Here is a 21,029-nt window from a genome sequence, read left to right as displayed (position 1 = left end):
TTTCCTTGGTTGAATTCTTCACGCATTACTGCAGCTTCCTTGTTATGCCCTCTGTAGACCCAGATCATACTGCTTTGTTTGTTTGTTTCTTTTGTTGAATTTTTCTTTTCTTATCCCTGACATGCTCCTATTTGGAGCACATTTCAATTTTTTCTTTACTCATGCATCTATCCTGATTAGACTTATGTGGATATCCTTCAGGGGCTGAAGAATTCCACCTTTCCCGAGTCATAACTTGCTGTGGGATGTCTTTCTGCATGCTGTGAATATGTGTTACTCTGATTGGTTGATAAATAAAGCTGTCTGGCCTATAGCAAGGCAGCTTAGGGGTAGGCAGAAAATCCAGAAGAGAGACAGGAATAAGAAAGGCAGACACAGAGGAGACGCCATCCTGCCGTCGAGGGAGCAGCATGTGATGGCACACAGGTAAAGTCATGGAACATGTGGTGACAAAGAGATTAATGGAAATGGGTTAGTTTAAGATATAAGAGCTAGCTAGCAAGAAACTTGAGCCATAGGCCATGGCCATAAGTTTGTAAATAATGTTAAGCCTCTGAGTGATTATTTATAAGCAGCTGTGGGACTCGGGTGGGAGAGGTTCGTCCTGATGGCAGAGCCGAGCAGGACCAGAGAAACTTACAGCTGCAATAACCTTTCCCTTTGATTTTATCCCCTGTGCATGCTTATGAGTAATGAATTTTCAGCCCTCAAAGGCAGAATTTTGGCCAGTGCAACCATGAATTTTGGTTCCTCAGTGCTGCAGCTAGGCCTGTGAGCACACCATGGAACCAGTGTTTCTTAAGGGAAATGAACGTTCTTCAGAATATTTTCACACCCACATCTCAGTGTGGGTAAAGCCAAACAATTGGAGGGGGTTTAGAGAAACATGAGCAGTGGGTGGATTAGAAGATTAAATTAGCTGAGTTGTTTTGCACAAGTAAGCAGGAAGAAGATGTTAGAATCAGTAAAGCTGGTTTACAGTTAAAAGCATTTAATTCCACCCCACAGAGCACAAAGGAAGAGATTTTAATAAAACTAGCTTGCATCAGTTTTAATATTATCTCCCTCTTAATAAAGAGAGGTTTCTATGTTGTGAAAATATATATCTTAATATTTAAAGATGTCAAACTGTTAATCTTTTAAGATCATTTTTTCCTCTACCAAAAAAAAGCCTTTGCATAATTTTTCCTGTTTTGCTCAGTGAACTCAATAAACTGTACCTAGCTATAGTTTATTTCCAAAATATGACAATATTTTTTGAATTTGTATTTTAAAAACACATATACACTAAAAAGATAAATTAGTGGATGGTAAAAATAAATCTGTCGTGATAAAAACCTGTTAGATATTTTGTGGACAAAATAAAGCAATCTAGAAGTCTATACAGAACTCGCACACAGACCCAGCACTACATGTCTTCAGTCCTTCTCAGGTAGGCTCTTCCCAAAGCTGGATGGTAGATCTTACAGTGAAGGACTTAGATTACAAAGTTCATCTGATACCAACTCTGCAAAATGAATGCTTCATATTGAAGCCAGGGTAGATATTGCCATGGGTCTGATTTTAGATGAGGGCCACCCAGATTCCACACATTGTGTGATGTTTCTTAAAATGCAAGGATAAGATGTTTTCTTCAAAAGTACAACTTTGAATCAGTTTGATCCCTTAAAATATATTCATTTGGAATCCATTATTCTCTCTAAAATACAGAAAAGAAATGCTTGCTTAGAATGCCTTAAAGAGTACAGATGCCTTTTCAGTCTGCCTTTGCAATAGAAGAATGTTAATGTTGACTTAGGGGATGATTAACTGCATATTAATTGTGTGTGTGTGTGTGTGTGTGTGTGTGTGTGTGTGTGTGTGCGTGCACAATACATATATATACATATATATATGCTTGCTCTTCCTCCTGCCTCTCTCTCCCCTCCCTTACAGTGAGTAGTCCCCTTTGTGCTGTCAGGTCACATGTTTTTAATCCCAGTTTTGCATATGATTAAAAGCATGCAAAAATTTGTCTTTCTAAATCTGAATTAGTTCTCATGACTTGATAACCTCCAGTTTCATCAATTTTCCTAAAAATGACATAATTTTATCCTTTTTTATGTTTGAGTCTAACATTTCTGTGAAATGGGTTAGCTCAAAAAAATGAATCCAAGCAACTAAACAGGCAGATGTGTTGAGTGGAATTGCTTTGGACTTTCTGATGAAAGCAAGTAAGTGACTGGCTTGTATGTCATTCTGGTGATTTCTAGGTGGGGGAGTCCCATGGCCAGTTTACATAGGATACTTAGCAGTTTGCTTGTGATGGAGGAGGAATCCTGAGGTCTGGGAATCTGTGAATTGTTAAGATTTAACAAGAAGTGCAGAGCAGGTTCAAGAGCATTAGAAATGAAAATGACTTGCAGAAGTCTGCTGCCCAGTGTCCTCTCTCACAAAGCTTCAGAGCAGCATTTGTCACTTTGGAAGTCATGGTGGTTCCCATGTTTTGATCTCAGAGGAACTGTGGTAGAGCTAGGACTGAGAATGAGTAGAATTGGGAAGGAAAATGAGGTGGAGTTAGGACTGAGGATGAGGAGAGTTAGGACTGAGGATGAGGAGAGTTAAGACTGAGGATGAAGTGGAGTTAGGATGAAGAATATACCTGTAAAGGCTGTGAGGCCTTCCGTTGCCCTTCCTAGTTTTCTGTCTGGTAATGTATGATCAACAAGATCATAGTGAGGAAGAAGTATTCATATTAAACAGAGAGATTCTCATCCTTATCTAGTAAAGGAATGTGGCTCAGAGCCGTGTGGGTTGAGCCATCCCAGGGCCATCTGAAACTTGGGTAGAGCAGAGATTATCTGATGGGACTACAGAAGAATAAGAGGTGAGAATGAGTCATTTTATTCTTTCTGGACACAGGATAAAAACCTTCCTCAAAGTCCAGAACTGTTCAACTCTTCCTTCCAGCCTTTTTGGAGTTGTTCTTTATTTTGTGGTTTCTATGTAATTTTTCCAGTGGTTTCTTTGAGTTAACCAGATGAGTAATTTTAAAGTTACGCCTGGTGTTAGATGTTTGCTTCACAGAGATTAAGACACAAGAAGAGCCCAGGTGGGTATTAGACCAAGGTGGGCTTTGTCTAAAAGTCTGCTCCCCTTATCAGTTCACACTCTTATTCTCCCATAAAATGAGGGACAGAGTGGTAATTTTAAATTTTGGAAAGAAAAATCTGTCCTGTGACTCAGATTTCCCTGCCCTGGAGCTGGTTGTCTTTTCATCTTTCTCCATGAACCAGAATCCTATTTGTAGCTGGGGGAGCCACAGCTGAATCTAATGTCAGTCTCCCCGGGTGGCCAGGGGCCATTCATGGAATCAGAGAAATAGTACAGACCATTTGGGGAAGGAGCAGTGGACACACTGGGAAGGAGCAGTGGACACACTGGGAAGGAGCAGTGGACACACTGGGAAGGAGCAGTGGACACGTTGGGAAGGAGCAGTGGACACACTGGGAAGGAGCAGTGGACACATTGGGAAGGAGCAGTGGACACACTGGGAAGGAGCAGTGGACACACTGGGAAGGAGCAGTGGACACACTGGGAAGGAGCAGTGGAGACGTTGGGAAGGAGCAGTGGACACACTGGGAAGGAGCAGTGGAGACGTTGGGAAGGAGCAGTGGACACACTGGGAAGGAGCAGTGGAGACGTTGGGAAGAAGCAGTGGACACACTGGGAAGGAGCAGTAGACACGTTGGGAAGGAGCAGTGGACACGTTGGGAAGGAGCAGTAGACACGTTGGGAAGGAGCAGTGGACACGTTGGGAAGGAGCAGTGGACACATTGGGAAGGAGCAGTGGACACACTGGGAAGGAGCAGTGGAGACGTTGGGAAGGAGCAGTGGACACACTGGGAAGGAGCAGTGGAGACGTTGGGAAGGAGCAGTGGACACACTGGGAAGGAGCAGTGGACACACTGGGAAGGAGCAGTGGACACGTTGGGAAGGAGCAGTGGACACACTGGGAAGGAGCAGTGGACACGTTGGGAAGGAGCAGTGGACACACTGGGAAGGAGCAGTGGACACGTTGGGAAGGAGCAGTGGACACACTGGGAAGGAGCAGTGGAGACGTTGGGAAGGAGCAGTGGACACGTTGGGAAGGAGCAGTGGAGACGTTGGGAAGGAGCAGTGGACACACTGGGAAGGAGCAGTGGAGACGTTGGGAAGAAGCAGTGGACACACTGGGAAGGAGCAGTAGACACGTTGGGAAGGAGCAGTGGACACGTTGGGAAGGAGCAGTAGACACGTTGGGAAGGAGCAGTGGACACGTTGGGAAGGAGCAGTGGACACATTGGGAAGGAGCAGTGGACACACTGGGAAGGAGCAGTGGAGACGTTGGGAAGGAGCAGTGGACACACTGGGAAGGAGCAGTGGAGACGTTGGGAAGGAGCAGTGGACACACTGGGAAGGAGCAGTGGACACACTGGGAAGGAGCAGTGGACACGTTGGGAAGGAGCAGTGGACACACTGGGAAGGAGCAGTGGACACGTTGGGAAGGAGCAGTGGACACACTGGGAAGGAGCAGTGGACACGTTGGGAAGGAGCAGTGGACACACTGGGAAGGAGCAGTGGACACGTTGGGAAGGAGCAGTGGACACGTTGGGAAGGAGCAGTGGACACACTGGGAAGGAGCAGTGGACACACTGGGAAGGAGCAGTGGACACACTGGGAAGGAGCAGTGGACACGTTGGGAAGGGGCAGTGGACACGTTGGGAAGGAGCAGTGGACATGTTGGGAAGGAGCGCCAGCTCATCACAGGGACCCCAGGGAAACAGACACAATGCAGCACAGCCTGCTGTCTCACACCCTTAGTTAAAGCTGGGTGGTTTCTGACCACACAGTACTTTCAAAGCAAGTCTTTGAGTCTCATATCTCTGCACTATTTACTAATACAAGTAAGAGGCAATGTAGGCTTTAAGCTAAATGGCATGTCTTTCCTCTTTACGGTTCCCTGTGATTCTTGGCACTAGAGTGGTGGGACTTGAAAATTCTTCTTATGTTCCTACAGAGTACAGTACGATCCACAGCCCTTCAACGCCCATTAAAGATTCTGATTCTGATCGACTGCGTCGAGGTTCAGATGGGAAGTCACGTGGCCGAGGCAGAAGAAATAATAACCCCTCACCTCCTCCAGATTCTGATCTTGAGGTATGTCACTGCCCATACTCAAATAAAAAACTAGGTACCACATAGCTCATTAACAGTTCCATAGAATTGTCCTGTGACATTAGCCAATACCCCAACACTTTGGTCATTGCTTGTTGTTCATATTAGCAAAGTAAAACATTTTTTCTCTCTTTTATATTACCTGCCTATCATACATGTTTTTCATAGCTGGTATAATTTGCTGGTGGGTATTTATGCTGTTATTCTGCAGTACAGGGGGAGGAGTACAAGACCTCAAACAACCTGCATGAGGGCTGCAACATTGAGTGTCTTCCTGCTTTCTGCAATTGTTTACTTCGGTATTTTCTTTCACAATGTCTACACAGTAGAGGGTCTATTTCTTTCACCCTCAAGAAATATAGTAGCCAGATGTGGTGACACACACCCATAGTCCCAGCATGGGGGGTGGGGAGGTGGGGGGTGGGGATAGAGGTAGAAGGATCGAAAGTTGAAAGTCATTCTTGGCTCATGATGAGTCTGAGGCCATCCAAGGCTCTGTGGCACTCTGTCTCACACAGAACAAAACACAAATCTGAACAAGCTTTGCAGTTCTGCATGAAAAAATTTGTACCATACTACTGTGTATAACTGGCATTTCAAAGAAATAAGTGCCATCCTTCAAGAGCTGAGTCAGTTCCACTTTGAAACTAAAGACACATCTGTGTACATCGAGAAAGGGAGATCCGGAATGTTCTAACCCGAAATGGTAATCAGCTACTGAGACATGTTTTGGTGCAGTTCAAAAGCAAAAGCATTCCGCAAGAACTGTCAGGGTGGCAGGGTTCAGTGCCTTGAAGCATTGCAATTAAGTTCCTGCTTTTTGCCAAAGTAAAATATGATGGTGGAAAACTTGATGATTTTGGCTGGAAAGATGAAGCTTTCCCAGCAGCGTCTATGTACATGAATATGTGCTGGTGTGAGGAGGAATGGGGAGAGAAGCAAGCTAGGGAGACTATAGTTATCTCGAAGAACTGTTTGAAAGAACTCCAAATCCAGATGAAAATACTCCCCGAGTGTCTAAGTGTATGTGTGATGTGGCTGCTTAATTTTGAAAACTGAAAACACCTGATGAAAAATAAATAGTCGCCCCTTGGTATCCACAGGGGACAAGCTCAGGGACCCTTCTGTTGATACCCAAGTCCACAGGTGCTCTAGTCCTTCATCTGCATCAGGCTGTTCACACATGCCCTGTGCAGCCTCCTGTTGGGTTTTGCACATCTTGGGAGCTGAAGCCGAGGCCTGATGCATGCTAGGCAAGCTCTCTACCACTAAGCAGTAGCTCACATCTCCCCACAGTTTAAACCATGTCGAGACTACTTACAATACCAATAAAATGTGAATTATATATAGATAGCCTTTTCCTGGACCGTTTATAGAATAGTAAGTATACACGTGTTCAGTTGAGATATAGTTTGTTTTTCTAAGCAGCTCCATTGCTGGATGCAGAACTCAAAAATGCTGAGAGCCAACTGTATAACCCATCCTTCGGGTAACTGCCTAACCGCTAACATAAGGTGAATGAACTAAGCTTCAACTTCTGCATGAAATGTTTAATATTTAACTTGATTAGAGTAAATCATAAAAGTTGTTTTTAATTCTTCTCATCTTCTGAGATAAGGTCTCTTTTGAATGACTTTCAATTCCAGAACCCTCTCTCTCTCAAAACTTATAAACAGACTAGTTTCAACCCCCTGGAACTGAAATTGAGATATTACTACAGGATAGGAAAAACATACAATCTTTTTTCTATATTTATATTGACTTTATGAATAGACTTGTCCTCCTGTGAGTTGCATTTGAAAACGCAGAAGTCCAGATTTTTCCTTTGTATGTCATTTCAAAACTACCATGTCATGTCAAGATTAACTGACAGCAGTGTTCCCAACCAGAGCAAAGGTGCATTGACTTTGTCCTTCCCTTGTAGCGAGTGTTCATCTGGGACTTGGACGAGACAATCATAGTTTTCCATTCCTTGCTCACGGGGTCCTATGCCAACAGATACGGGAGGGTGAGTACACAAAGCGCCAGCTTTGAATTACCGTAGAGCAAATGTGCCAGAATTGACTTATTTCCTTTTGTCAAATGAATGGCATTTAACTTTAAACAGTACATTTAAGATGTAAAAAAGAGCATGATTTATTAGTGTGGCCAAATACACATGTAACACAAACACACGTAAGTGGGGAAGCACAGGTTATTTTTAAGTCTTACCAATGAGACAGATTTCATTCAGTTCATGCTTATTTCGGATTCTAGTGAGAAAGGTGATGGGATGATACTTAAAATATGTAAAAAGATAAGACCTTTTGGTTGTGCTTTTTCTACTGGCCCTGTCCTTTATTCTTAAAACATTGAGTGGGGCAAATATCACTTGCTATTGTCTGCAGTGATTAGCAGCACTGGTGTTTTGCTTTTAAAACATCTACTATGGATACTTTGATGTGACCCTTTACTGTTGGGACTGAATTAATGTAAATGGTATGTAATAGTAAGCTTCTGAATGACAGTAGCATTAATACACACATATTAGAGTTATTTAATGTATATAGTATGGTATTTATTTTGATGAATTGGTAAAGAATAATATCACATATTACCTCCTACTAGTATACTGGTTCTTGAGTTTTCTAAAACATTAGAAATTGTCTGCAGTGTGTTGCTTGTTGATTTTAAAAGACTTTACCCATGTAAAACCTTGTCATTTGAACTGGTCATAAAAATTTTCTAAAATTACCCTATGTGTATTTCTTATTTTTTAATGGCTAAAGAAATAATGAGTCTTAGATCCTTGAAGCTAAGATTAGTTTGTATCCCCCAAAAATAAATTATTATATCAATGCAACAAGAGATTTATCAACATCAAAACTGACGCCGTAAAAGTTAATAAGCTTACATTATAAATATAACCATGTATTCATTTTTCAACACATACTTATTTCAATAAACATACATTTAATCCCCAATGTTGACTTAAGTCTGGAGGTGAAAGTGGGGCAGTGTCTCCTAAGCTCCACAGTCCAGGTTTCCTAGTTATTATCAATAGCTCTAATCACAAAAATCTTGGAGTGCTTGCACATACACATGTGCACACACATTCTTATAAGGTCCTGACTATCCCATCATTTGAGTTTGTATGCAGCGATATATGTGAAGCACCAGATAGCCCATGTATTGTTAAATAAGTTCTCTGTGAGCAGACAATGACAATTATGTCAAAAACTCATCAGTCCAAAGGTTTCGAAAAGCCTCTACTAGGCAGTGAACACACCAGAGGGATTCAGTAAATTCCAGCAGGGTTATTGGTGGTGGTGTTTGTTTTATATTAGTATTGTGATTATAGCAAGCTCTATTTTAAAAATGACTACATAAAAGCTAATTGTAATCTACAAGTAGTTAGTAGAGCCTTAACCATCATCTTCACTAAGCCATAGGATGCCCCTACACTTCACTCGTAAATAAGAAAGCTGGGGGTTTCTGAACTCACAGAACTGTTGAGAAGAACAGCTGTTCCTGCAGGCAATGTTTGAAATCACACAGAAAAGCACAAGCCTTTAGAAGCTCCCACTAGAGGCCACGCTGATGCCCAGGGAAAGTGGCCACTGTTCTCAGAGCCACCAACAGGGCCAACTTAGAATAAAGTTGGTGTCACCACACACCCTAGTGAGCTCCTGGCGGCCTGTGGCATAAATTGTTGATTTGCATGTGGAGTTCCCACCAAGCTTGGGACCATTGGCTTAAACTTTTTTTCTTTCAGATTCTCAGCAATCTAGAGGCAAAATGTTCTCTCAGTAATGCCCTACTCATTAAAAGGTTTTTAAAAGTACCAGCCATTTGTATTTTGAGACTTCATCAAGTAGGATTCCATGTGTTTTCTTTACTGTTACTGTAGTAGGGCACATGATCTGTTGGATTTTGTTGTTTTTCTCTCATATAACCTTCTAAAGTCAAATGTATACAGTTTGTAGACTAGGGCTCTCTGATGAGTTCCTCTGTCACTCTACTCTTCATTGACACATTGATGCAGTTTATGGAGAACTTCAGGAAGCCCATTTTGTTTTTCAACTTTTTGTTTTTATTTGTTGTATGTGCGTATATGTACATGTGTACACACATGAATGTGAAGGTCATAGGACAACTTGTGGGGGTCAGTTCTTTCCATCCACCATGTGGGATCCAAGGATAGAACTCAGGTCTCTAGGCTGGGTTCCAAATGCCTTCGACTCTAAATGCCTTTTACTTGTAGAGTAATCTCACAGACACCAGCAGCCTGTTGGAGGAGAATCTCCTGCAAGATGCGATCTAACTTTACATCTGAAGCCAGAATGGCCTCAGGTCACTGTGGCCATCAGAAAAAGTTGTTTTAAGCAGCAGAAACAGCAAGTGCAGGAGCATGGAAGGATTTGCTATTTGAGGGATAACAGGCCTTGAGTGACAGTGTAGTGATGAAGACGGACCCTTTCTGCAGCAGATGTGGTCCAGGACGCCAGCCGAGTTCACAGGGCCTCCCAGCCATCTGCATGAAAACTGATTTCACTGGAGGAAACAAGGGAAGTCATGGGGGATCTCAAGGGAGAAGGTGATTTACAGCTTTACACCACTTTCCATGTGCATGAAGAGTTAAAGGCAGGGAGCAAAGATAACTGGGTTTACTGTCAGTGGAGAGATAGTGGTTGGATTCTGGATTGTGTTGTGAAGAGGATGTAGAAATGACTTGGTTTGGGGCAGTATATAACAGGGAAGAGAGAAAGGTGATTCCTGGGTGGTGTCCTGAGCAACTGAGAGAATAGTCATGTTATTTTGAAATAAGGATGAGCTGGTTGTTAGTAAAGTCTGGGAATTGGGGTGTTAGGGCAATCGTAGTGTTGACACACTTACTTGGACAAGCAAGAAGGCAGCTGGCAGACAAAGACAGTGTCCTGAGAGAACTGGGCAGAGCTGGGGACCAGCTTTAGCGTGAACATTGTGACGCTTAGGACCGGAAGCACCTCAGACCCTTATCTGACTTCCTCCCAGACATTTGTTGAGCATCTGCTGTGTGCTGGATGCTATGACCAACCTGCTGTCCTTACTTAATATTATCCTCGTTAAAGGACATTAGAATTGGGTAGAAGTTGTTCTCAAATCAAATAATCAATCCTTGAAAAATATGAGGTTTGTTCAGAATTCTTCTCAACAATGACAATAACCAAGCTGACTGGAATGGCTTGCATCCCTTTTGTTCTCTAGAGTCTGAAGGTAGCTTAGTGGCAATCTGCCTCTTTTTGGAGTGCAGATTTACTTATGTTCTTGACCATTGTCAGGGAAGTATGTGGCTCCGCCTTCCTCTACATGCATAGAAAGAAATGAATGCCTGACAATGTGGTAGCTGTTCTGTCTCTATGGCAACCAGATACTTGAGAAGTAGCTTAGTCACAGTAGCTTAGGCAACTCAATGAGTGGGCCATTCAGTAAGGGGAAATGGGATCTGGTAGATATAATGCAAAATTAGGGCATGTTATAGCAGTATATAACCCCCTCCCAAGGTTTGAGAATATCCCACCTTCTGGGTAATCCTAGCTGTGGGAAGAAGGCATGCTGGGTATTAGACGGAAGTGTTGTTTTGTAACAAAGCGGGTGGGGACAGAAGGAGGGTGCTCTGTACAGCTAGCGAAGACAGAGGAAAGAACGACATATTAACAGGAGTGTAGAGTCTGGGGGTGTTACTGTCATTAGGGTGTTTCTAGTAACATGTATTCTAGCTGTTTTTGTTTAATGCGTTTTGAAAAACTGTTTCCAAACCACATCCAAATTTCTGAATTTCACTAAAGAAAAATTAGTTTTTCCCCCATAGAATGCTCTTAAAACAGGCAATATAATCCAATTTTCAATATTGAATTATAAACCCCAAACTTAACAATATTCAACTTACTATTGTGTAGATGACTCAAGCAGGGTCCGTGCTCATGAGAAATTTCTGGGAGTATCTTCATCCAAGTGCCTTGATCCCTTCAACACTTCCTTTTTATTAGTTACTTAGTACCCCTTTCTCCTGAAATTTTGGCTAGTGTGGATATTAAGAGTGTTACAAGTCATTCATCATTTTATGAAAAAAAAGCATAAACACTTAAAATGGGAGCAAATGGCAGAAAGCTTGGCAGGTTGAATTGTGGGCTCTGTTCAAACTTCTTAACTCTCTAATACTCATTGAGTTCAACAATGGTGCCATGAAGCTCTCTTCCCAGGCAATTAGGCTGTTTTATTTGTTTTTCAAGTTTGCTTGTTTTGTTAGCTTGGTTTTGATGTTGTTGTTTTCAATAGAGTCTTATATAGCCCAGGTTGGCCTGAAACTACCTATGAATCCAATAGGTCCCTTGAACTCCTTGATCTTCTTGCTTCCGCCTCCTAAGTGCTGGGATTACGGGCATGCACCCCTATTCCTGGCTTGTTACCAGGGTTAATTTATAGATTATGGATTAGGAATTGACATAATTTGAGATCGTGCATAGAAAATATTTAAAACAGAATATTATATCTGGCTTAAATTGTTTGCTAAGTACATATATTTGAATGGAGATGAGACTTAATGTCAAAACCCAACTACAACAAGAGCAGTAAGCCCCTTGACTTAACTGTCAGGAAACAACAAAACTCTTGAATCTTGGCAAGGTTGCCAGTGAGTGATATGGCGACAGTGGCTTCAATCTCATGAAGTGATAGTATGTGGTATGTCTTATGGTGTGATGGAAATGGGAGATTTAAATTCAAATTTATCTGTCTTAGTTCTAGGCCCTTGACCATGGGCAGATTATTTACTACAATTGAGAGTTAACTACTCATCCACAGAACTACTTGGCTTGTAGAATTGCTCTAATGCTTACATTAAAGCTTGAATTGAGTAACACTATGTCTTATTAATAGCAAAAACCAATAGAAAGTAAAGCATGCCACTTGTTGAACTTATAGCTGCCCTTGGAGTATTTGTTGTAGAACATGCCCAGGTTCCAAGAGGCTCTCAGATGCCACTGTGACCTTACACTGTCTGAGCCTCTCTAGTGGGTGTGGTCAGCTAGTGCATGGAGTGGAAGACCTGAGAACAGTTCTTCTAGCCCATTTCATCTGGATATTCTGGTAGGCCAATGATGAGAGTTGTTCCTCCTTCCTTTGTTTGAGGGGACAATACTAAACTCTCCAAAGGGTCTGGTTAGTGACAAGAGTCATTTCTACTTTGGAGCTAGAGTAGGGCCACAACCCTGTCGTAACTACTGCACTCTGCCCTGTCACTGCTGGGGACAGTGAGGAAATAACCATGGCCGTGTTCCAAGAAAGCCAGAGCTAGTCTTTCAGAATTGGAATTTATGCCATTACCATGTCTCACAGTTTTTCAACATCTAGACCAGAGACTGACAGACCCTACTCTGTAGACCAAATGTGTTCTACTGCCTGCTCTTGGGAGGATCCTTAAGCCAAGAGGCTTCTTTCATTTCTGTAAAGTATTATTTTTAAGACCAAAAACATAAGAACATGTGCCGGAGATGATATTAGCCTAAAATACTGATTTTTCTGCCCCTAACAAGAAAGGTGGTCCCCACTTTATCTTCTGCTCTGAACTTTGGGCTGATTCTTCTTCCTCCTGCCTTTAGGGTATGGGAACCATGGCATCACTGTGACTGACTGTGCAATCAAGCCATGTAAGCATTAGCTATCTGAATTTGGGGCCCTGAGGAAGCTCAAGCTAGACAATTCATTAGAGAAGATGCAATGTCATTTAGCAAATAGGCTTACTATGTAATAGCACAACCACAATTCAATTTTTGTCTTTGACACATGGTCTGATGCAGCCCAGGCTAGCTTCAAACTCACTGTATAACAGTTGAAGATGCCTGTAAACCTCCTCCTCCTGAGTTGTGGAATCAGAGGTTTGGGCAATAGTGGAGACCTAACCCATAGTCTCCTGAATGCTTAGCAAGAATCCACCAGTGGTGCCACAGTCTGGCTCCATGATCTACCTCGTAGTGAGCACACTGTTGAGTGTATATTCCAGGCTTTGCTTAAGCGAGGTTTGGGGATGCAGTTCAGTGAGCAGAGATTTCTGGGATCCTTGTCATTGTCAGAAATCAGTCAAGAGGGAGAAAAGGCGGAGCTGCATGAGCAAGACATTGGAGACAGGACTGGAAGCAGCAAACAGTCCTGCTCTGTCATCTCTCACTGTACACAGGAAGACAGACCATGACTTTAGTGAGCAAGGAGCAGGCATAGCAGTAGTTATCAACTCTGACCAATGAGTGAGCCCAAAAGTCCTTCCCACATCCCCTGGGGGCTCTCATCACCCTAGCAGTGAGCGCCAACCCTGTGTCTGGGGAGCTGGAAGGAGATGAACACCTCACAGGAAGATGTTCTAGTTTTATTCTTTGTTTGTATGTCAATGTTAAGTTGGGTTAAAATGAGAAGATATTGTATGGCTCCAAATACAATCTTTGGATGCTGTGTACAGAATATAAAAACCTCAGCACAGACAAATGCAAAACATCATTTTCTTGAGCATCAAAGACATGCCCAGCTGTCTCTCCCTTTGTTCCCACCCTTGTCCTAAAGCCACTCTTTCCCTTTATTTATCAGCAACTTCCTCTTTACTCAGAACTATAGGCAAAATCATTGTAGACAAGGACACACAAACTGGCTGCCTTCATCAGCATATATAGCCTTGCTTTTATTGTTAGCCACTGTGAAATGGAAAGCAACTAATGAGCAAGAATCACCACAGCTTCCTGCCATCATTGCCCATCTCCCTTTCCCTGAGACTTTAAAAAAAAAATCCTTGGATCTCAGTCACTCTTCCCCCTTAAACATCCCATCTAAACTGTGAGAGCAATCCTGGAGATCACTGGGGAGCAATTCGAAGCTTCCAGAAATGTACTGATGGGAACTTCATGTCTGAGATCTGTTATTTCTTTTTTTTTTCTTTTTTTTTTTGGGGGGGGGGGTCCAGTGGATGGGATGGATGGGTGTGTATGTTTTATTGGAACAACAAAAATATATACAGAAAAAAGCATGTCTATAAAGCATTGAGGATCAGCCTTGGAGAAAATGAATAGCAGAAAATATATCGGAATAAAACTGGCGCAACTTCATCCAACTTCTAGAACTTATGCTACTTTCATGCTTTTTGATCCAGCTATTTTCTTCATCTTTCAATGAAGGAATTTGGTAGGGAAAAATTATTTACCAAGGGAAGTGCCTCTATTACCAGACAATACCAGGAATATAACATAGTCTTCACGTTGGCCCATTGCCGTCAAAGATGAGCTGTGGGAAGAATTTAGTGCCAGGATCTTACACAGTGAGCACAGGGACCCCACGAGCAATATCACACAATGTACCAACACGATAGAAATGTTCAACTGAGATTAACATGATAGCAAAGAAAATCATTGTGTGGTGCTTAGGGTAGGAAGGAATTAAGGTCTAAACAGTGGCTGTAACATTAGGAAGGAGAAAGAGGTAGGAGAGTGGTCACAAATGAGATCTTGATAGGTCCTTGGATTGGATTTAGTGGAGAGGCTTGCCCTTGGCATCTCGTGGGTCCAACTGTGGAGGCCAACTGGCTGGCTTCCACTAGCGTTCTTCTTTTCCCTGCCTCTTTATGCCACATCTTGGCACTTGTCCCATGTTTGGGATTCAATGGGTTTTCTCCACAGTTGAAATTAATCTTTACAAAGGCGAATGTCTTTCTCTTAATTCTCCTGTAGGGTATTATTTCCATGATGTTGAAAGGGCATCTCTTAAGTAAGGAGAAAATGAACACAGGCTAGGGCCAGGTAAAGTGACCTGATTAGCACCATCATGGGGTTAGATCTTCTGTGTTCAGCTCAGTCAGGCAATAGTGCAACCACGATTTGATTTTCATAAGTGTACAACTTCTCATGGATTATTTCCTAACTGACAACAGAACTACATCCAATACTCCAAAGAGTATTTCACCCTACCTGGTCAGTGAGAAGGCCTTCCCACCCTGAACAAAGCCATTATTCCCTGGGGGCCTCTCAGGCAGAAAGAGGCAGCTCAGTGGAGACTTGAGTCTTAGAAGTAGAACATCCTACTTGAATAACATTTTTATAATGTTTTGTAAGAGAAATAACATCTCACAACATTTTTCTCTCGTCTCAGATAAGTGAGCAATTTACAAAGCTTATCCTCAGTCTCTGCCCTGTGAACAACTAGCATGGAGCCTTGAAAATAAAACACTTTGGTACTCAGAGTGCCTGCCATTCCTGTTCTTCAGCCTCTTTTCCTTCCAGAACAAAAGCTTCTGAATAGGGAGAATTTTTAAATGACAGCCAGGCCCTGTTTGGGGATGTAATATAAGCATTCTAAATAAGGGATGGTTTAAGGGGCTTAAACCATTTTTTCTTTCATTTGATTGATATTCCCCAAAGATTTGTGCTTGATTTGAACATACTTAGCAAGATTTTCACATTGAGCAACAAATCCTCATAAACCTGCTTGCATTGTTTGCCTCATGCCTCACTGGGCCCGTCAGTAATTGCCGCCTACCCAGCTTTGCTGCCCACACAAACCATGGCAGATAGCATTTAACGGCCTTAGACTCACCTTCGCGAATTTAAGATGTAAGTACCATATCCAGAGGACACGCTTGTAGTTTCTACAAGAGTTGAACTGCCTTGTAGAAGCTCTTTTTAAACTAAGATAAATAGCAACTTTAAAAGTATGCTATACTTTATTTTGTGGTCCAAAGAAATACAGCAATTGCTAGGAACTGGGCACAGCCTTGAGCTGAGGGATTAGTGGATATACACATAGGAATGAACTACACAATAGACATAATGTATTTAAAACATACTTGTACATTGAAAATGTGAACAGGATAATAATGTGAAAAGCAAAACTTCAGTTTTTCAGTTTTGATTTTATTTAATTAACTTGTCATTTATTTGGTACGTTATTCTGGTTTTTAATTAAATATGGCTTGTAAGCCAGAGGTTCATCAGAACTGGAACAATTTTTCAGGTTACCCAAGCCATGAAAACTATTCATCAACGTTTTGGCACTATCTAAAGATAATAAATTTCTTATAATAAAGATAATAAAGATCTTTATAATAAAACTGAAACAACTTTTGGACTGCATGAATCTACTGTGATGTTTGGCCTTATTTATTAAATCAAACCTAAAAGTCTTAGAGTGTACCTTTTAAAATGCAATTGCGTAGAAAGTTGTGATCATTTGCCAGAGAAATGTCTAGATTTAAGCTTTGTAGACAATGGAGAAAAGATACTTTTCTTCCATACACAGAAACCTTCAGGCTCCAATTTGTAAAAGCCAAAAAGAAAAACAGAGTTTCCTTCATGTTTCTGTCTTTTGTTGAGTCTCAAGGGGCAGCAAGCACTGAGCCTAGAGTTGATTTTTTTCCTTTGGAAAAAACGAATAATAACAATTTTCTGAAGCAGCCCCAGTTCTGTGGGGTTTGTGTTTACCACTGAAAATAGAGTGTCAGTCATGTCAAGGGAAGCTGGTGAGGAGCATTACATTCTCCTTGCCTTGGCTGTTCGTGACCGCTGTGTTCAGTGTGCAGCTTTCCCGTCTCCAGCAGCAGAAAGAACATGCATGGGCTTTGCTGAGACGTCCCTATTTTTTATAGGTTACTCACTGTGCCTGAAGAGTGTGCTTCCATTGTGCTGGGCATGTCGGAAGTTCCAGCAGCGAGAACCCAAACTGATCAAAGCCTGGTGGAAAAGAGAGTTGGGAAGGGAGTGAGCCCTCGGGAGGTGCAGTGATTGTTCAGCAGTGTCTTGGGACATGTGGTGTGAACTGTGTGATCTGCCAGGATGGTCCAGTTGGCTCTGGACCATCTCAGGGTCGTGGAGATGAAGCTGCTCAATTTATAGGAAAATTGTGTTTTCTTATGAAAGGCTATCAGTAAGACAAAGCACATGGGTGCTTTGCGATTTCTTTAGAAAACACTGAAATCTGCTTCCTGATCATTTCACCAAGCTGTGCTCTGTACAGAGTGACCAGGCAACTCTGTGACATCATAGCTCAGCTGTACCATCAGCACAACTGGCCCTTCCCTCAGGGTGAAAGCTAATCTTAAGGCTGTGGCATAAAACAGTGTAACTTGCTGCTAATGGCAAGATAATTGGGGATGAGGACCTAACATCTTCAAACAGTGCTTATTGCCATGATAGTCAAGTTCAAATAATATGTGCAAACACTAGAATTTCAGTAAATATGTCACTGCAGCCACTTTCAATATAAATGGGCAGAAATGTGAGGATAGCAGCAGGGATTCAGACTTAGTCATCGGAATCAAGCAAGTCCTAAATGACCACAAACCTAATGTCCTTTCCACCCCAGAGCTCCAGGAGAATTTAAAGTGCCATTACTGTGTGCTTGCTAGCCATTGCTATTATCCTATTGGGACTACCTGAACTTTAGGATTCCAGTGACAGAATTTGTCTGACTAGAAATAGTGGGTGAGGCCAATATTTAGCCCTGTGTCATAGAGTAGCTCATTTATTTATGGTTAGTAATCATTAAAATATCCATGAGGTAAATCAGAAAATTGGACTGCATATAGGTGGCTTGCTCAAGGGCATAGACGAAACCTTCAGGGCTGTAGCCACTCTGGTACCCAGAATGCACACCTCCCCATACCACCATTTCAAACTAACTAGTCTGAGAGACTAATGTCCTGTGCAGTTATAGGTGCACAGTTACAATGTTTGCCTGCAAGGAGCTTCTTATAGAGGTTGCTGAGGGATGAATAAAGGCTTCAACAGTCTGTCAGTGGTGTGAGATGGAACCAGTGTCATCCTGTGTAACTAGTGGTGAAGCTGCACAGTATCCCCAGAGCTAACACTGCCGAAGAGGTGTCCTGTGTCCCTATGTTGGCCATGAAAGGTACTTCCTAGAAGCTGCAAATGTTTGCATAGTGAGAAATCCCTTGTAATGGAGGTCACATGATGACTCTGGTATTGTGGGTATTGGGGAGGCACTCAGGATCTTTGGGAGCCTCACATAAAAAGAACTAAATGCCAGAGGCCCTAGTGGGGTCTTCTCATGTTGCTGCAGTTCCTTAATGACGCCAAGAGCTTTCCTCTGCAGCTGGTCCCCTTTGCAGCAGACATAGTTATTCCTCTGTTTCCAGGGAAGAACACTGTGTGGCAAAACGAGCCATGTGATCACAGGTAGAGCAGACCTAGCTCCCTCGTGGGTACAGACTACCCAAGTCCTAGCATGCTATTTTTCATGAGGGTTTTGTAAATCTTTGTAAAGTGCTTTAGGTGATTTAATATTTCCAAAAGTCTTTTCAAGCCAAAGAGAAAATATCGTCCCTCATTCTGCCTGTGGTAGTTCTTAGAATTGAAGGCATTTTTCTAGACATCACGGGTATTAACCTGTAACCAGGTATAAGAATTCTATACGTTTTTCCCTCGTTTCATGCTTTGCCTTTCCCATTAAGTTCCTGTGCCCTTGGAGGCATCTAAGGTTTGAATTTTAAGAATGCCAAATCTGTGTGTTTCCCTGTGTTGCCTGTTTGGTGTCACATCAAGAAATCATTGCCGTATCCAACAACGTGAAGGCTTCCTTCTAAATAACTAAGAATTTAGCTCTCACATATAGGTCTTTGGTTTATTTTGAGTTAATGTCTGTGTATGTGTCAAGGTAAAGACCCAACTTCATTCTATTGCATGTGGCTATCCATTTGTTTAAAAAAAAAAAAAAAAAAGACTACTATTGAATGGATTTAACACCCCTGCCACAAATATGCAAGGATTTATTTCTAGTCTTTCCTATTCCACTAGTATTAAATTTCTATTGATTTTGAAAACACATTGCTTCGTTTACTGTGGCTTTATAGTAAATATTAAAATTTAAAAGTGTAAGACCTCTAACTTTGTTGTTATTTTCAAGATTTTTTTTAACTAAGTTCCCTTAAGGGTCCTTGTACATTTTAGGATGATTTGTTTTTTATTTCTACAAAAAGTAATGATTGATAGGGAGGGTACTAAATTTACAAATCACTGTGTATTAGCATCTTGATATTGTATCGTATATCTATGAACATGGGATATCTTTCTATGTATTTCTTTTTTTACTTAAAGTTTTTTATTTTAATAATAATTTTCAGTTTATACTCCACAAGTGTTAAGTCTTTTTTCCCCTTGGTTTCTTCTTAGCTAATTCCTTACTTTTATAGTTGTTATTGTAAATGATAATTGAAATTGTTTTCTTTTTTGTTTTTGTTTTTTGTTTGTTTTTGTTTTTTTGTTTTTTAAGCCAGGGTTTCTCTGTGTGTAGTCCTGGCTGTCCTGAAACTCATTCTGTAGTCCAAGCTGGCCTCAAACTCACAGAGATCCACCTCCTGAGTGCTGGGATTAAAAGTGTGCACCACCACTGCCCAGCTGAAATTTTTTTTTTTTTAATTTCTGTCCCAGATTGAAACGCTACTGAATTTTGTGTTAGTTGTGAATCTTGAAACTGTGCTGACTTCATTATTTCTACATTTTTCAGGCTATTTGGGCTATTCTACCCAAATATATATAGCCAAGTCACTGCAAACAGGTCTTTTTACTTCTTCCTTTAAATCTTGGTTCTTTCGTTTGTCCTTGTTGAGTCCTCTGCTCAAGGCTTCCAATGCTGTGTTATGTGGGCAGCCAAAGCAGCGTCCTTGCCTTTTTGTTGATCCTAGAATGTTTCTAGACATTACCCATTGTATGGAAAACAGCTGTAGACGTGAGGTCCGTTACCACTAAGTTCAGGTCATTCTCTTCTACCCTTAGTTTGTAGAGTCTTTGTTCAATGTTTTCATTCATTTATTTTTGTAGTTTATCCGGTTTCTCTTGTTTTTCAACCTGTGTGTTCTTATTAGGTCCTTTTTTAAATTTTCTTTTTAAAATCATGATTATTTCTATTGAAATACCAGATTATCTGTCTTCTAAGTTTGGGTTTTCTTGACTCCATCTCTGTGGGATATGTTCCTTCACCCCATGTGTTTCTATAAACTGCTAGCTAGAATTAGGAGCTTAATCAGATTGGATTTATTTCCTTTTTCCTTTCCTCTCCCCACTCCCTTCTACCCTTACTCCCTTCTCACTCCCCCATTCCCTTCCTTTCTTCTTCCTTTAGGATTTCAATGCTATTTGCTTGGGTCTATCCCTCCAGTAAGAAACACACATTTCTGGTTGCTGTGTTAAGGTCAGTTTTTGGCTTGGACAGTCTCTCCCAGCAGTCTATTATGGGATGTTCTTACTTAACTTTTCTAATAACTCTTTTAATAACCCCTTTTAATAACTGGTCACCCTCATGGATTCATAGGTGCCACATTCCTTTATGTCTTTCCAATGAGAAGAGTACCAGCAATATTTTCAAGGAGCGACTATGCCTAATCTTTAAGTATGCTTGATACCTGGTAGTTACTTAGGAAGGTCTAGCCAGTGACCTATAACACCTGAGTATGACCATAGGCTTTTTCTAGAGGTAGTTACTTTACAAGTCTCCTTGTGAGAACAAGTATCCAGCAAAGATTTTTGCATCTACACACTAATCCTGATCAGGAGGAGACTGTTTACATTGGGGGAAATCATTAATGTTCCTGTGAGAGTTGGAGAATGGGATAACTTCATCTGTGCTCAGCTGGCTGCAACAACTAAAACTGCTATTTGTGGGGAAAACATATGCTTTTTGTTTTTGAATAATTGCCCAGAGATGTTAAACTCTTACCCTTGGATGAAGTGGCCCAATCCAAATGGCATAGGCCTTCCATTGAGTTGTCGGAACACTAAATACTTGATACAAATGTCCTGACCCTAGAAGATTCCATTTCTTTCTCTTGT

General features: G+C 41.6%; 1 protein-coding gene across 8 annotated transcripts in view; it reads left to right on the top strand.

The window, feature by feature from the left end:
- The window catches only part of Eya1 (EYA transcriptional coactivator and phosphatase 1), a 151,899-nt gene that overhangs the window by 83,840 nt on the left and 47,030 nt on the right, over positions 1-21,029 (top strand). For all 8 annotated transcript variants that reach the window (XM_028864604.2, XM_028864598.2, XM_028864599.2 and 5 more), the window contains 2 exons: positions 5,039-5,178; positions 7,121-7,204. In XM_028864604.2, the coding sequence (XP_028720437.1) occupies positions 5,039-5,178; positions 7,121-7,204 (224 nt within the window). The remainder of the gene's footprint in view (positions 1-5,038; positions 5,179-7,120; positions 7,205-21,029) is intronic.

This window comes from Peromyscus leucopus, chromosome 5 (assembly GCF_004664715.2).
Source record: "Peromyscus leucopus breed LL Stock chromosome 5, UCI_PerLeu_2.1, whole genome shotgun sequence".
NCBI lineage: Eukaryota > Metazoa > Chordata > Mammalia > Rodentia > Cricetidae > Peromyscus > Peromyscus leucopus.
Note: the sequence above shows the minus strand (reverse complement) of the source record. Positions and strands in the feature narration are given on the sequence as shown.